At 41.0% G+C, this 18,129-nt stretch overlaps 1 protein-coding gene across 1 annotated transcript in view; it reads right to left on the bottom strand.

The window, feature by feature from the left end:
* Positions 1-42: 42 nt before the first annotated feature.
* HCLS1 (hematopoietic cell-specific Lyn substrate 1) overlaps positions 43-18,129 on the bottom strand; it is a 31,440-nt gene continuing 13,353 nt past the window's right edge. Inside the window, exons 6-14 of the mRNA XM_081235117.1 lie at positions 16,293-16,347; positions 8,455-8,565; positions 7,737-7,792; positions 6,878-6,947; positions 6,062-6,273; positions 5,535-5,639; positions 4,794-5,031; positions 4,588-4,656; positions 43-4,389 (exon numbers count right to left, since the gene is read on the bottom strand). Of these exons, the coding sequence (XP_081091243.1) occupies positions 4,253-4,389; positions 4,588-4,656; positions 4,794-5,031; positions 5,535-5,639; positions 6,062-6,273; positions 6,878-6,947; positions 7,737-7,792; positions 8,455-8,565; positions 16,293-16,347 (1,053 nt within the window). The 3' untranslated portion in view covers positions 43-4,252. The remainder of the gene's footprint in view (positions 4,390-4,587; positions 4,657-4,793; positions 5,032-5,534; positions 5,640-6,061; positions 6,274-6,877; positions 6,948-7,736; positions 7,793-8,454; positions 8,566-16,292; positions 16,348-18,129) is intronic.

An 18,129-nucleotide genomic window follows, 5' to 3' on the forward strand; every position in this document is an offset into this window, starting at 1 on the left:
CCAGGGCTTTTTTTACTTGCCCCACTGCCTCTAAGCCCAGACAGTCCAAACAGCCTGAAAGAATAGAGACCTAGGCTAAGAGCAACAGCCTGAGGACACCAAAGGCCAAAGGATGAGAGGTGGAAATGAGGTCCTAGAATGAAATTGTTGTGTAGAATCTTGGCAACATATAGAAGGACAGCCTTGAAAAATGAAGAAGAATCCAGAGGAGATATTACATTTATGGAGAAAATTAGGACCAAAAGCCAGAGCCTACTTTCAAACATTTTAATAGTGACTTGAGAGTCAAGGTTCTTTTCCTCTGAAAATTATATTCTCCGTCTGGATTAGGGAGAGCACAGGCACGGGCCAGCACCACCTGGGCTAAGTGAAATGATCACGAGACACTAACACCAACTTCAGTGTCATGTCAGAATGCACAGGGTAGCCCAAGGAGACCTCGCATTTGGAAAAGTCCAGACAAGGCCCACTGCAGCTCCTGTGGTACCAGTCACCAGGGTCCTAGACATCACTTGAGTACCCCCTCGGGAATCTTGAGAAGGAAGACATCTGAACAGAGTGATTCCCTATAATTGCTCCTACCTATTGCTGGCCATGACTGCATTCTGTCAAAAATGTGTGACACTTCTGGGTTTTGGTAACAAATAGTTAAAACTTATGAGAACAAAAGTAAAATAAAAATACACAATAGAAGCTGGCATCCCCTAAAGCAGGGTTTCATGGAACTACTGACATTTTAGACTGGATAATTCTTTGTCATAAGGGACTGTCCCATGTGTTATAGGATGTTTAGCAACATCCTTGACCTCTATCCAATAGATACCAGTAGCACCCCTACAGCTATAACAACCAAAAATGTCTCCAGACATTGCTAAAAATTCTCTGGGAGCAAAATCGCTCCTGATTCAGAACAACTGCCCTAAAGAATGACATGCCAATGGCAGTAAATTGGGATAAGCTTTTTAGTACAGCAAATTCTTATCTCACATAGTTATCTACAATGGTCATGATTTCATGCAGCTCTTCTTTCTTTACCAAATAGGTTTTAGACACATGATGATTTTAAGTTGGGAAGCAAATGGAGATGGTTTGTTTGGTGTGGCTTCACGTCCTTGGGTCACAGTGCAAAAAGCATATCCTATCAGCTCTCCAGGTATAGCTGAAGCCAGGAAGGCTGAGCTATTTATCTTAACCCTAACCCTAACCCTCACCCTAGCCCTAGCCCTAACACTAACCCTCTCTCCTTAACTGATGCCATTTTCCTAGCAGTCCTCAACAAGTGAGAAAGAAGGGAAAAGGAGGATGGGCATTGTGGGGGAGCAGAGAACAAATAATTTAACCACCACCAACAAAAAAGAGTCTAGTCAATATAAATGTTTGTTATTGCCTGGGTTTCCCTCTGAACATGGTCCAGAGCTGGTATAGATGAAGTAGATGACACCCCTGAGAAGAGTCAAGAAGGCATTAAGGCAAATCCCAGAGTAGAAGTATGCTCATCTTCCATTATAATGTGCCACTTGGTACTATTCAGCAACGTAACTCTATTTTTCCTAATCCTTATTGTTTGGTTTATATTTCACATTTGTATATAAGGCACCATTTTCTAAAACATATAACTAGAATGTGAGCTGAGATTTTATTCGGTGAAGATGAATAACTGTGACAGCTAAGCAGTGAAGTGGGAGAAAAGGAACTGATCCAGGGTTCAGTTCCATGTGTTTTGAATCTAGTCCTTCCTATATGGAGGAAGAAAGTTCTGAAAATCCATTTTGGGTTTCTTATTTTATTAGAAAAAGAAAGCAAGGGGAGCTGTAGACTAAGGGAGGTGAAAATCCGGGGCTACCATGAGCTGCATGAGAAGTATAGAGAAAGGAAGAGAGCAGAGGGCTCTTCCTTGACAATCTGGGCAGCCCAGGGTTCGGGAGGGCATTCAGGAGACTAACCCGCACTGCTCTGTGGGCCCCACCCTTCCAGGCACACTTTACTTTCCCAGCTGCTGCCTTCAGCACAATACTGAGCTGATCAACATCATCAAACACATCTTACAAGGTATCTAATTGTATATGTCACAGGAAACCAGAGTATTGCAGGCATCTACTGGCCTACACAATCAAGCACATTTTATGGTGAGAGGGCAACTGGAGAAAAAGGGAAGCCTTTTAGAGAGACGGTGGATTACACAGATGATTTGATTAGTGGGATGAAGCTGTACTGAGCAGCATGAGCAGCAAGCATCATCTGAGAGAGGAAAGATAGCTAGACATGGCTTCAGATTAAGAAGCAGCTGAGGAGAGTGAAAGGGGACTGTGGACCCAAGAATAGGAGCCTGGACAGGGAGGTGTCTGCGAGCAGAGCCCTTGAAGAGAATCACCGCCAAGAAAGTCAGTCCAAGTAGAGATCAGCCGAATGTGGAGGGCGAGGTCTATAGAACTGAGGCAGAAAGGACTTTATTGCCTTAATAATATAAGGATCTGGAAAAGAAGTTTCTGTCTTATAATGAAGGGAAAAGTGTAAAGCAAGGTGGAACTTGGATGTAAGAATAAAACCACTGCAAAAGTCTGATCTATGTGTGATGTCAGATCAAACTGAAGTGAAGAATGAGATTGTGTATATCTAGTGTGACTTACCTCTATACACTGGAAACCCCCATGTCTCTATAGGCAGAAATAAAAGCTGCTTTTCACTCTGAAAGTCTAACTGGGTGAATCTTATAAGTGAGGTGCAGAGACAGATGTGTGATTCACTGGCATAGAAGTCGCTGTGGAAACAAAGGAGTGTGTGTCTTGAAGAAAAGCCAAGGAATGAGCCTGAGGGATGTAGTGCCCTAAGCACATGGACAGCTCACCAATGAACTTTTAAGGACTTTTATAAAGTCCTGCAGCAACTATGGGTCTAAGACACAAATCCTAGCTCTTCCTTGATCCCACTGTCTTCTCCATCTTTGAAAGCTGAACCCAACTTCAGATACTGGTTATAGCACAGACTTCTATTTTCCACCAACCAAAGATCCCCTATACCAAATCCCTGACTTTCATTTCGATTTGATTTTGGTTTTGCCGAGGATCTCCTATTCTGGACCTTGCCGAGCCCAGTGGCCTGGGGGTTAGAATAAACTCACCATGCCCTGGCCTTTCATTCTCCCTCATCCCCATATTTTGCTTGGTGATTTGCTTTTTGCCTGTCACTGGCCATCAAAAGGTCCTCACTTCTTCTCCTACCAGCAGCCTCAGCTCTGGACCACACAGAAACTTTATGAGCTTCCTCAATCTACCTTCTTACATGACCATCGATTTCATTCATCCAGCTACAAGGAAGTCTGGACTTTCTCTAGCAGAGGCCACTGTCACTCTAAATCCTCTTAACACCTCATTGTTTCTTTAGTTTTAGTCTTTTTCTCTTGGCTAAATCTTTTCCTCCTTTCTTTCCCCTAATTTGTGCTTTTGCCTCAAGAATCATTATGCACGAAAAGAGTGTAGTCATTACTCCCAGGCAGAAAGTGGCTGGCCTCTCACAACTGCTGAAGCCAACAGAAGTTGAACTGTCTTATCGTGGACCCTTCCTGGTCCCTGTTCCCCTACCTTACTGCCATTCCCCAGGCCCATCTTGTTTTGCACTGGGTATCGGTAGAGTCTAAGGAAAGGGCACAGCCCTTGACATCCAGGGTGCAGAGTGATGGGCAGTGGAGGAGAGAGTTTTCTGGATATCCCTGAAAGATGGGAGGAGAATTGGAGCCATGAGAGTCAGGACCATTGAGGGCTGCATAAGAAGTACTATTTACCTCAGAATAGAGGTTAGCCATGGTCCCACTTTATTTCAACTTTAGGACTGAGCAGAGAGAAGATTCAGAGATATTTCTGCAGAGAAGGAAAGTGAGCAAACAGCACAACCAGGAAATATAAACATACCTTCCCAGGTAAGCAAACCAGGAAGCTCAGAGTTCACAAACAAAGGAAGGTAGAGCGGGGGGGTGGGTGTTAGAGGGGGGATTCATGTGGAAGGAGGCAGGACACAAGATAAACATCCCTGAGATCATCTAGGGTATCCAGGATAGACAGGACACCGAGGGGAAGGAGACCTCCTTCCTCATGCTGTCTCTACCCCAAACCCTAATGGAGAGGGAGAGAGAAGTCTGTCTAGGGCTTCAGGCAACTCATGACATCCTGTCAGACACTTGCAGCAGAAATGGAAAGCGGGGGGAGGCAGAGCCCCTTGGGACAAGGGAAGTCACAGTGCAAAAGACAGACAGCCACAGTTACTGGAGGAGCCGGACATAATTTGCAGGGAAGAGTCCAAAGTGGCCATGGCAACTTCCCCGCCACCAGCCCTCGTCCACCATCTCAATGTCAGTGATGATGTCATCTGGATCAAAGGAAATCTCATCACTTCCCTCTGGGGAGAAAATTAACAGGATATTAGGATGGTCAGGCAGGAATCCCTCCACCCCTGTGTCCCCTTTAAACCTCAGGAAGCGATATAGGCCTGTTCTTGTTGCCAAGTCTGGGCCCTATCCTGACCCCAGAATCCATCCCCCTTCTCATGTATCAAGGGCCTCCAGGCACCAGACCTCTCAGGCCACTCCCAACCTACCTCCTTGGTAATCATACAGGGCTACAGCTGAGATCCCAGCCCCAGCCCCAGCAGGGCAGCCTGATGATCCTGCATAATGAAAAATATGAATATGGTCTCATCAACATGGAGAAGGAAAATAGACAGGTCCTTCTGTGTAATGGGGGAATTCTCCCTCTTCCTCTCCCCTACAGCTGACCAAATCCAGGAGCTGCCCCACCACTCACCAGCCAGAGTGGAGGAAAAAGAGGGATCCTCAGGCTCGAGCACATCTTCATAGTCGCCCTCTGGTTCCTCATCCAGCTCCTGTCTGTCCATTACCCCAACATCCTCATAGTCATTCTCGGGTTCAGGCTCAGGCTCAGGCTCAGGCTCAGGCTCAGGCGCTTCTTCATACACTGGCTCTTCCTCCATCTGGAAGCCTTCTGGAGTCCTGGGGGGCAGAGCTGGGGGCTCCTCATTGTCCTGAGAAGAGACAGTGTGAAGCAGGGTGACTTCTGTTCACCAGGAGCTGACTCTCCAAACTCTCCCAATGGAGGACTGCTAAGACCCCACCCATCCCCATGCTTCCATTCTACCCTCCATCCTTGCATCCTTCTAATAGCCTCTCCTAGGGAACACAATCTTTCATCCCTCTTCATTCATCAACCTCCCACACCCATCCATTCAAAACACCTACCAAAAGATGATAGAAGGGAAGCAGAAAGCAAGTCAGAATCCTTGGAAGACCAGGAAAACATTGAAGCAAAAGCAAAAGCAAAAAAAAAAAAAAAGGTGAAAGATGACAGCTAGGATGACTAAATATCCTAGTCTTCCCAGGACTGGGTGATTTCCCAGAATATAAGACTTTAAATGCTAAGACCAGGATAGTCCCAGACAAACCAGGATCGTTGATCATCCTGTACAGCCCACCTACTAGGACATGAGGAGATGGGGAAGGAGCAGAGAATCTTTGGGGCTCTGCTTACCTCTGGGGGATTCTGCCTTGGGGGCTGGGTAGGCACTTGTTGTTCCCTACTGGTTCTCACAGGCCCACACTCTGATGACAGACAGCTCCCTGCTGGAGGCCAGGCCTGTGAAGGATGAAGCAACATTCCAGTGAGCAAGAAACTTCCATCTTCTCTCTTGTACTGACCTGGAATACCCCTTCCTACCTCTGTCAGTTCAAATCATCCATTCCTCAAGTTGGGCTCCACCCTGAAATGACAGCTCCTTCCTCTTGTTGTTGCAGCAGTAATTGACTGCACTGGCTGGTGACCTATCTTCTGTTGTACTATGTAAATCTTGGTTTTTTTCAGCTAACATTCTCATATGTATATATGAAGCTTAATTACACAATCAGATTGAAATCTTCCTGAAGACAGGGATAGCAACTGTAGACTTTGCCTAACACAGGGGAGGCCTGTGCCTTATTTTCTACTAAGAATACAGACGCCTTAGGCTCTTGTCTGGGCAAGGAATCCTTGATGTAGATACCAAAGGGCCAAACACTTACCTCTGAGGAGATTTTCTTGGGCAATGGGGCTGACACCACTGGCTCTTCCATAGTGGCCACTGGTGGCTGAGCCTCACGGTTCATCTTTACCAAGGCCTTTCTCTCCTGTTGCTGCCTGGCTATCTGTTGTGCCTTCTCCTCTTCCTCCTGCTTCCTCTTTTCCTCAGCCATGGATTCAAATTTTGCCTTCAGCCCACGGGCACCACTGGAAGCTGCAGACACAGGCAAGAAAAATTTGGGTTGTCTTGGGTTGGAGGTAGGGGAATGGGCACTGGAATGAAGAAGAGGAACAAGTTAAATATCCAAAGAAGAGCAGGTAGAGAGGGGACCCATGGAAAGGGAGGTAAAGAGGTATCAATGAAGGAACAAGGGGATTATAGGAGGATAAGGTAACCCTGATGCCTAGATTTCCATACAGCCAGGACATGTGATCTCAGACTCTTGCTCTTTTGAAATCATACGACTTGTTCTCCTAACCTGCATCTTCCCTGTCCACATTTCTTAAATCTGTATGCCCTCTGGCCACCATCTACCCTCTATCCCCCATCCAAAGCTCCTTTCCCTATGTGTTCTTCCCAAATGGCTCCCTCCCTTCCTCCCTCTGTTCTCTGCTTACAGTTTCTTCACCAGCATCACTCAGATATCCACTTAACCTAATTTTTTCTAGGAGAGGGAATCTGGGAATATGAGGGTAGGGGTCAAGTCTACCTCAGCTAATCTAGGTAGGTAAAGGCTTGGAATAGGTAGTCTAGGAAGAAAAAAGAACGAGAAGGGAGGAGAGGTTGAAGAGCACAGAGAAAGGGAATTAAAACTCACCAGCCTCTATGGGTGTTGTCTTCTTATAAGCTGTGGTTGGGTCCTCCATTTCATTGAAACCAACAGCACTCTGCAGGTAAGAGAAGAGTATGTGTAGTGGTGGGGAGGGGCAAGGGAGTGGTAATAATCCAGAAGGCAGTATTGGTGATTGGGTCACTATAGGAGGTCTCCCTAACCTTTTGATGCTCAATAGTTAGACAGGGTATTCAAATAGTGTTGTTTTGTGGCAGAGAGAGGGGTAAAGAAGTTCTAGACTGGTGGGATTAGCTCTCCTTTTTAAAAGCTCAGTGTTCCTGGAATCTCACATCTCTAAGTCCAGTTGCCTGGAATGCAGGAGGGTCTCAGGCCAGTACATGAAAAGGTGTAGGGGAAGACTGAATGGAGTGGGAAGAAATTATTGATTGAGTTAATCAATGCCAAGCAATCAATGAAATTTCAAATACCTTTCTCTGGAGTTTTTCTGTCTCTCTCTGCCTCCCTCCACTCTCCTTAGTTAAAGCTCAGGCTTCTGGGACTTCCCTGGTGGTCCATTGGGTCAGACTCCATGCTCCCAATGCAGGGGGCCCAGGTTCGATCCCTGGTTGGGGAACTAGATCCTGCACACATGCCGCAACTAAGAGTCCGCGTGCCACAACTAAGACCCGGCACAGCCAAAATAAATAAATATATATAAAAAAAAAGGTCAGCCTTCAGAAGACATGCCCTTTAGATGCTGAGGGCAGTCAATGGGTAGAGCAGGACACCAGGAGGACAGCGCAGGGCACCTAGCTTTGCCCATCCTTTTTCCAGCTTTGCCTCTCACTCTTCTCCATGTATTTCAGGGAACCATGCTCAAAATAGTGGTGTTCTGATGCTTTACCTTATCCACTCGGTCCTTTTGGATGCCATACTGACCACCAAAGCCCTTGGCATAATCTGCAGGATGGAAAGATCTGAGATTCATAAGAGGAGTTAAAATGCTAGAAATGTATGGGAAGAGGAAGTGGGAGCAGTGAGAAGGAAGACCAGAAGACAGGAAAGAGGAAAAGAGAAAGATCAATAAGAAAGTGTGAAAATCAGAGGATAGAGAGGCATGGGTGGGAAAAGATGAAAAAGGATGGGAAGAAAAACACTTGAGAGAGAATGGAGGGATGAGACATGGGAAGAGAGAAACAAAAAGAACGAAGTGACAGAAAAGGGGAAAATATAAGGGAAGAAATAGGAAAAATTGAAGAGTGCCCCCCAGCCATCCCCTATGTGTCCCAGGGAAGAAGCCCTTCTCTCTGTGAAGCAGAGGGGCCTCTAAGACTCACAGCCAAATCACCCTCTTGCCATCACCTGGCCTGTCCGTCTTCAACCCTTTCTCAGTGATCCTTTTTCTTTGGTCACCCTCCTCTGTCCTGCTCCTTAGCTTGCTGTTTTCCCCTCCACTCCTGTAGGTCTCCTCCCAGCTACCCCCATATATGTACACTTACTCTTCATCCCACCACTTCCTGCATACCTGCCCCTCACATTCTGGGTCCTCCATGTCAGCCTTCAGGGACAGAAGGAGGGCTCCATGTACCCTGTGACCTCCCTCCTCTCCAACCCCAACTTACCTCTTTGGGATTCGTGTTTCTCTGTCTCTCCCTTGTAGTCATATCCCAGAGCTGCCTTGTCCCGTTTGTCCTCCTCTATCCCATAACGGCCACCAAAACCACGAGAGTAATCTATGGTGGAAGGAGCAGTTGTGAGAGCTCACTCTCAGCCCATGGGGAAGTGCTGTGGAAGAGAGAGTCAGGAGGGATGGGTGCAGGATGATAGGGCCCCAGAAAGAGAGCAGGGCTTGAATACTGGGAAATGAAAGAGAAATGTTGTTCTAAGCAACTTTTGTAAGCTTTAAACAATGTTCACTCTTTTCCTCTCCTCCCTTACTTCCATTCCAAGATGAGAAGATCATTTGAATTTTCTCCCTTCTTCAAGGAAGGAGAAAGTATAGAGAGTGTAAGGAGAGACTTCCAGAAAAAAAGAGAGATGCATATGAAATATATGTCTTTCCCTAATCCTATATAAACACTTAGCAAAGTCAGAAAGATAGAGCAATCTCTCTTTTTTTTCTTTTTTAATAGTGAATCTCAAAAGAAAAGAAGAAAAAAATTCCTGGCTCCAGAAACAAACAGGTGAATCAAAACAGTTGACATGATGGTAATTATGAGCTGACATAGAAAATACAAGCTGTTTTAAGTCCCAAATTTAGTGCCTAGGGATTAGGATCTAGGGTCTGGGGTTCTACTTTCTATAAGAACAGGTGGCTGGAGAGCAGGAAGTAAGTAAGGTTCTGCCCACTCCTATAAAAGAATTCTAGAAAACATCTACTCACCTGTCCACGGAAATAGTGAGAGGAATTGTAGTTTTTTTAGCATTTGGAGAAGGAAATTTTACCTATGAGACTTGGAAACTCCACACCTACACCTGAAGGTGTGGGATACAAATATCCAGTTTCATGCTACTTATATTACACAGAAATTCTAAGCTGAGAAATTAATTGGATACTGATGTAGGAAAATATATACCACAGAAAGAGTAAGCATCAGAAGGATGGCATGAATATGAGACAAAATGGACCCCAAGACAAAATGCATTATAAAAGATAAGAGAGACATAACTCAATGATAAGAGTTCAGTTTGTCATTCATCAGGAATATATATGCTGGTATAAACCTATTATCAGAATCAAAACTCATGAAGCAAAGCAGAAAGAGAAATAGACAAATCTATGATCATAGTTGAAAATTTTAACGCTCTTTTTTCATTACTAATAGAAAATTTAGACAAAAGAATCTAAAATTATAGAAGGCCCAAATAACATTATCAAGACCTAAGTGACATTTACAGAATATTGTACCCTCAAACTGCATAATACACATTTTTTTCCATGCACATATAAAATTCTCCAAGATAGACCACATGCTTGACCTTATAAAAAGTTTCAATACATTTCAAAAGATTGGAACATGAGATAACATATCCTCTGATCACAATAGAATTAAATTAGAAGGTAATAACAATAAAATTAGAAAATTTCCCCAATACCTGGAAAATAAGCAACACACATCTAAATAACTCATGGGTCAGAGAAGAAATGAAAAGGAAAATTAGAAAATGTTTTGAACTGAATGAAAATTAAAATATGCATGGCTGTGGAATGTAGCAGAAACAGTGTTTAGAGGGAAATATATAGTTTTAAGAGCACATACAGTAAGCAAAAGTTTAAAATCAATTATCTAAGTTTCTACCTTAAGAAGCTACAGAAAGAACAAACTAAACCCACACTAAAATGAAAGAAAAAATAATGAAGATAAGAGCAGAGTTCAATAAAATTTTTAAAACAAGTAAACAATAGAGAAAATGAGCAAAGCCAAAAGATACTTCTTTGAAATTAATAAAAAATAATACTGATGAATCTCTAGCAAAAATAATTAAAAAGAGAAAAAACACAAAGTAACAATATCAGAAGTGAAAGTGAACATATCACTACAGATCTTACAGAGGTTAAAAAGAAAATAAGGGAATACTATAAATGAAGTTATGCCAATATATTTGAAAATATAGATAAAAATGGAAAAATTCCTTAAAAAGCACACTATACCATAACTGACTTAAGAAAAAATAAGAAGACTGAATAGACCTGTATGTATTTAAGAAATTGAATTCATAATAGAAAACAAAAATCATAAAGAAAACATGGTCTATTACTACTAAAACCCCTAGAACTCAGACAGAAATAAAGGCATAGTTTCTCTGATGGGAAACTTCTCAACCCAGGGCACATAAATCTCTCAAAAAACAAATATCCCTTTCCCCCCACTGAAATAAATTTGCAAACAAAAATTACAAACCATCAAAAAAATAAATAACCATGAGGGAAAACAGATTAACTGAACAGAAGAATTAGCACCCTCAAGAACTGCAAATAATATAACAATGTGAAAGAAATTATAAAATGAATACTTTGAAAATAATTAAAGAGTTAAAGAAGGGTGAAAAACACAAGGAAAGCAATAGGGCATTATGGAAAAGGAATCAGCAGAATTTCAATAGAATCAACGGGAACTTGCACAAATGAAAATATGTGAAATAAAGTTAAAAAATTTAGTGGACAACTTAAACGATAATTAAATACAGCTGAAGGGAGAGTTACAGAACTTAACATAGATCCAAGGGAATTACCCAGAATACAACACAGGGAGATGAAGAGATGGAGATAGAGAAGAGAAATTAAGAGACATCAAGAACACAACTTATAAAAAATTTTGGATGCAGTGAAAGCAGTGCATAAGGAAAAGCAATGCATATATTAGAAAAGAAAAAAGACTTAAAATCAACAATTTAAGTGTCCACCTTAGGAAACTGGAAAAAGAAGAACAAATTAAATACAAAGTAAGCATAAAAAAGAAATAAGAATTGGAGCAAAAAAATCAATGGAATTAAAAACAAGAAGCCTATAGAGAAAATCAAGGAAACCTAAAGCTGGTTCTTTGAAAAGATCAATAAAATAGATAAGCCTCTAGTCAGGCTAACAAAGAAAAAAAGAGAGAACATAAATTACTATAATATCAGAAATGAAAGAGGTTACATTACAACAGATTCCAAGGAAATTAAAAGGTAATAAAATAATACTATGAACTTTATGCCCACAAATTTGATGACCTAGATGAAATGGACCAGTTCCTTGAAAAGACACAACTGCCAAAACTTACACAAAAAGAAACAGATGACCTGAAAGGCCTATATCTACTAAAGAAATTGAATCAATAATTAATAATCTTCCGAAACAGGAAGCACCAGGCGCATACGGGTTCACTGGTGAATTCCACCAAATATTTAAGGAAGAAATTATACCAGTCCTCTGCACACTCTTTCAGAGGATAAAAGCACAGGGAATACTTCACAACTGTTCTATAAGGTCAGCATTACTCTAATACCCAAACCAGACAAAGACATTACAATAAAAGAAAACTAGAGACCAGTATTTCTCATGAACACAGATTCAAAAATACTCAACAACATATTAACAAATCGAATCCAACATGTATAAAAATAACTATCTACCATGACCAAGTGGGATTTATCCTAAGTATGCAATGCTGGTTCAACATTTGAAAATAAATTAGCATAATCCATCACATCAACAAGAAAAAAAGAAAAATCACATGATCATATCAATAGATGCAGAAAAAGCATTTGACAAAATCCAACACAATTCACAATAAAAATTCTTAGTAAACTAGAAATAGAGGGGAAATTTCTCAACTTGATAAAGACTATCCACAAAAACTATACAGCTAGTATCATATTTAATGGTGATAAATGTAAATCCTTCTCACTAAGATCAGGTACAAGGCAACTATGGCCTGTCTCATCACTCCTTTTCAACATTGTACTTGAAGTCTTTGCTAATGCAATAATGCAAGAAAAGAAGAAGTATGTAGACTAGAAAAGAAGATACACAACTGTCTTTGTTCACAGATGACATGACTGTCCATGTAGAAAATCCAAAAGAATTGACAAACTCCTGAAACTAATAAGCAATTATGGCAAGGTTGCAGGATACAAGATTAATATACAACAGTCAATTGCTTTCCTATATGCAAGCAACAAATAAGTGGATTTTGAAATTAAAAATACAATATCATTTACATTACTACCCCAACAAAGAAATGCTTAGGTATAAACTTAAAATATGTATAAGATCTATATGAGGAAAACTATGAAATTCTGATGAACAAAATCAAAGAAAACTAAGTAAATGGAGAGATATTCCATGCTCATGGATAGGAAGTCTCAATGTTGTTAAGACGTCAGTTCTTCCCAACTTGATCCATAGACTCAGTGCAACCCCAATCAAAACCCCAGCAAGTTATTTTTTGGATCAACAGTTTCTAAAGTTTATATGAAGAAGCAAAAGACCCAGAATAGCCAACACAGTATTGAAGGAGAACAAAGTTAGAAGACTGACACTACCAGACTTTAAGACTTACTATGAAGCTAAAGTAATGAAGACAGTGTGGTAGAGGTGAAAAAATAGACAAATAAATCAGTGGAACAGAACAGAGAGTCCAGAAATAGACCTCCATAATTATAGTTAACTGATGCTTGCCAAAGGAGCAAAGGTAACACGATGAAGAGAAGATAGTCTTTTCAACAAATGGTGCTGGAACAAGTGGACATGCACAGATTAAAAAAACAATGAATCTAGATACATGCATTACAAAAATTCTCTTTTCACAAAAATTAAATCAAAATGGATCATAGACCTAAATGTAAAATGCAAAACTATAAAACTCCTAGAATATAATATAGGAGAAAACCTAGATGACCTTAGGTATGGTGGTGCCTTTTTAGATACAACACCAAAGACACAACACATGACAGAAATAATTGATAAGCTGGATTTCACTAAAATTTTAAAAACTTTTGCTCTGTGAAAGACAATGTCAAGCAAATGAGAAGACAAGCCTTACACTGGGAGAAAATCTTTGCAAAAGACACATGTCATAAAGGACTGTTACCCTAAATATACAAAGAATTCTTAAAACTCAACAATAAGAAAACAAGCAACCCAACTTTTTAAATAGGTCAAATATATTTATATTAACAGATGCCTTGCCAAAGAAGATATACAGATAGCAAATAAGCATATGAAAAGATGCTCTACATCATATATCATCAGGGAAATGCAAATTAAAACAATAATAGAACACTACACACCAATTAGAATGGCCAAAATCCAGACTACTCACAACACCAAATGCTGGTGAGGATGTGGAACAACAGGAACTGTCATACATTGTTGGTGGGAATGCAAAATGGTGCAGCCACTTTGACTGACAGTTTGGCAGTTTCTTACAAAACTTAACATACTCTTACCATAGGATCCAGCAATTTCACTCCTTGGTATTTACCCAAAGGAGTTGAAAATGTAGGTCTACACAAAAACCTGCACACAGATGTTTATAGCAGCTTTATTCATAATCGCCCAAACTTGGAAGCAACCACTATGTTCTTCAGTAGGTGAGCGTATAAATAAACTGGGGTACATCAAGACAATGGAATAATATTCAGCAAAAAAGAAATGAGTTATCAAGCTATGAAAAGACATGGAGGAAATTTAAATGCATATTACTAAGTGAAAGAAGCCAATCTGGAAAGGCTACATGGTATATGATTCCAACCATATAATATTCTGTAAAAGGCAAAACTATAGAGACAAAAAAAAAGCAGCGGTTGCTGAGGGATGAGGGAGATGAATAGGCAGAGCACAGAGGATTTTTAAGACACTGAAATTACTTCGTATGACAATATAATGATGGATATATGTCAGTATACTTTTGTCCAAACCCATAGAAAGCACAACACCAAGAGCGAACCCTAAAGTAAACTATGGACTTTGGCTGACTTTGATGTGTTAGTGTAGAAACATCCTTGGTAAAAAAAAAAAAAAAAATGAAAGAAAAAAATACACACACACACACACACACACACACCATTCTGGTCAGTGATGTTGATAATGGGGGAGGCTATGCAGGTATGGGTGCAGGACTATACCTTCCTCTCAGTTTTGTCATAAATCTAAAAAGCACTGAAAACATAAAGTCTTTTTTAAAAGAGAGAGAGAGATGGAGAAGAGAATAAAAAGTTCTAATATACATCTGAGTTCCAGAAGAAAGAATAAAAGAGAAGAGAGGAGAGACACTATCTAAAGAGAAAATGCCCGAGAACTTTTCATATTGAAATAAATGCTGGAGAGGGTGTGGAGAAAAGGGAACACTCTTGCACTGCTGGTGGGAATGTGAATTGGTACAGCCACTATGGAGAACAGTATGGAGGTTCCTTAAAAAACTAAAAATAGAACTACCATATGACCCAGCAATCCCACTACTAGGCATATACCCTGAGAAAACCATAATTCAAAAAGAGACATGTACCAAAATGTTCATTGCAGCTCTATTCACAATAGCCCGGAGATGGAAACAACCCAAGTGTCCATCACCGGATGAATGGATAAAGAAGATGTGGCACATATATACAATGGAATATTACTCAGCCATAAAAAGAAACGAAACTGAGCTATTTGTAATGAGGTGGATAGACCTAGAGTCTGTCATACAGAGTGAAGAAAGTCAGAAAGAGAAAGACAAATACCGTATGCTAACACATATATATGGAATTTAAGAAAAAAAAATGTCATGAAGAACTTAGGGGTAAAACAGGAATAGAGACACAGACCTACTGGGGGTGGGCTTGGGGATATGGGGGGGGGCTGTGACGGGGCGGGGGAGCGGCATGGACGTGTATACACTGCCGGGCGTGGGGTGGATGGTTGGTGGGGGGTGGCCGCATGGCGCGGGGGGATCGGCTCGGTGCTTTGTGGCCGCCTGGAGGGGTGGGATGGGGAGGGTGGGAGGGAGGGAGACGCAGGAGGGAGGGGATGTGGGAACAGATGTATATGTATGATTGATTCACTTTGTTGTAAAGCAGAGACTAATAAAAAAATTAAAAAATTTAAAAAATTTAAAAAAAATTAAAAATTAAAAATAAAAAAAGAAAGTTAATTCTCAAGTTGAAGAGGAGCAATAAGTCTCATGTAGAATAATAAAAATAGATCCAACACCTAGATATAGCCTGATGATATTTCAGGATATCAGAAACAAAAAGAAAAATTTTCATGAGACAAAACAAAAACAGAGAGAAAAGACATGTTACGTACAAAGGAATTATGATTAGACTAACCCAAGAGAAATGCCAGAGATGATGGAATAGTATCTTCAACATGATGAAGGGAAAATAACAATGAAGAATGGAGCAAAACAAATTTTTTTTTCAGACAAAGCCTGGGAGTTCTCTCATAGACTCTCACTGAAAGAATTATCAAAGGATATACTCTAGCAAGAAGGAATAGAAGAAGCAAGGAGGAAACAATGAAATATCATAAACAATGATGAGCTAGTAATAATAATGATTAATTTTTGTGGGGTTTAAAAACAAACACATGTAATCGATATACTAAACAGTTGTTCAGTTGGTACAAAGACTATAGAATGTAGAAGAAATGTAATTAAATTATTCTTCATTTCCTTTGTTACTCAGGAAGAAATAGTGATTAATTGTAAACATAAGCTGCAGATGCACATTAAAACTTAGGAATAACTTCCTAAAATAAAGGAGTATAATATCCTATTTTTGATCCATTAGAGGGGAAATGGGACTAAAGAAAACTTGACCAAGCTCATAGAAAGCGATATAGGAGAAAAAAAGAAGCAAGTACATGCTTGGATTTAAAAATAAAATAAAATAGCAGGGAACTGGGCCATGGAACTAAAGGGAGTCGATGATGGCTGTTGGGAGTTGAAGTCTGGGCAGTCAGGTTGCTATGGCTGAAGTGCAGGGTCCTTGCCTTTCTGAGATGTGTGTTTTTCCACTTCTCCTTTGTAATCAAAGCCAACAGCTGACTACAGAGAAAAGGAGAGAGAATCGATTAGAGTCAGAGATGAACATTTTCTCCCTCTCTCACTTACCCTTACACCTATAGCTCAGCCCAGGGGCTAGTTATAGGGGCTCAGAGCTGAGTGTGGGGATTCAATGTAGAAACAGACAGTACCCTGACAGGCTGGTGTAAAGGCAGTGTGCTACAAACCAGTGACCATGGGCCCTGGACACAGATAGCTCTAGACCCAAACCCCAACCCCACCTTTCCTATTTGTAGTTGTGTAACTTTAGGTATGTCCTTTAATATTACTGAGCCTCAGCCTCTTTTTTTTAGTTTTGTTTCTATTTTGGCCACACGGAGGCATGTGGGATCTTAGTTTCCTGACCAGGGATGGAACCGGTACCCCCCTGCAGTGGAAGTGCAGAGTCTTAACCACTGGACCACCAGGGAAGTCCCCCTTGGGCCCTTTAAATATGAAATGAAAATAGGTATACCTGCCTTATTAACCTCAGCTGTAAAATGATTCCAACTTATTTGGGATATTGTGAGGACTAAATGGGGCAAGATACATAAAGTGTGGGCACTCAGTAAATTAGTGTTTTTCTTCCTAAGTCTCATGAAACTAAAATGAGATAATAGCTAGAAAACTGCCTTGTAAACTATAAAGCAGCACTGTGCACATGTAAGAGATATCATCCTATACTGACTGATTATACTGTGCCTCTTCTCTTTCCTTACACAACAGTGGAAACCCAGAGATGTAGATTTTGGTGGGATGAGAGGCAACCAGGAGAATCTGGATCCTAGCTACTTTGGGACTGGAAATACTGGCAAATATCTAACCTAGCTATGTCCCCATATGGCTCAGTAATAGGTCCCTAAGCAAGTCTAGATTTTGCATTTTAAAAGTTATTAGTATGGGACTTCCCTGGTGGTGCAGTGGTTAAGAATCCGCCTGCCAATGCGGGGGACACAGGTTTGAGCCCTGGTCCGGGAAGATCCCACATGCTGCGGAGCAACTAAGCCCGTGGGCCACAACTACTGAGCCTGTGCTCTAGAGCCCAAGAGCCACAACTACTGAGCCCTCGTGCCACAGCTACTGAAGCCCATGCACCTAGAGCCCATGCTCTGCAACAAGAGAAGCCACTGCAATGAGAAGCCCGCGCACCACAACAAAGAGTAGGCCCCACTCGCCACAACTAGAGAAAGCCCGTGTGCAGCAACAAAGACCCAATGCAGCCAAAAATAAATAAGTAAAATAAATACATTTATTTAAAAGAAGTTATTAGTATGTATTGTTTCTTGATTTACAAGACACTGATTGTTAAGGTAATTTGGTTTGTGGCTGGTGAGGCAGGAGTTGAAAGAAAGAACAGTGAAAGATTAGGCAAAGGCAGGAGGGGAGCCAAGAAGGAAGAGAAACTGCACCCTGATTAGAGAACATTACATGCTCCATATTCCATTACTGCTTTTAAAAATTATCCTCTGTGCTTTTACTTTACCTTACAGTATGTTTTGAACTTTTCTGGCTTTTTTACCCCTACAATTCAAATAACACTCTAACACTTAGCTTTAAGGATTCAGGCCTACTTATTAACAGCTGCAGGTTAAACAAACAAACAAACAAACAAACAAAATCTCAGCTAGCTGTGAAGGCGATGTCTGCTCTGTGTGCTGCTGCAGGGCAGAGACACTACTCTGCCCCATAAAGAACGAGCTCAAAGAATCCGATCTACTAAGGTGTGAAAATGAGAACATGAATGAGTTATCAATTGTACTCTCTGGACCACTCTATAGTCTGTAA

Source organism: Mesoplodon bidens, assembly GCF_964165515.1.
Source record: "Mesoplodon bidens genome assembly, chromosome: 5".
Lineage (NCBI taxonomy): Eukaryota > Metazoa > Chordata > Mammalia > Artiodactyla > Ziphiidae > Mesoplodon > Mesoplodon bidens.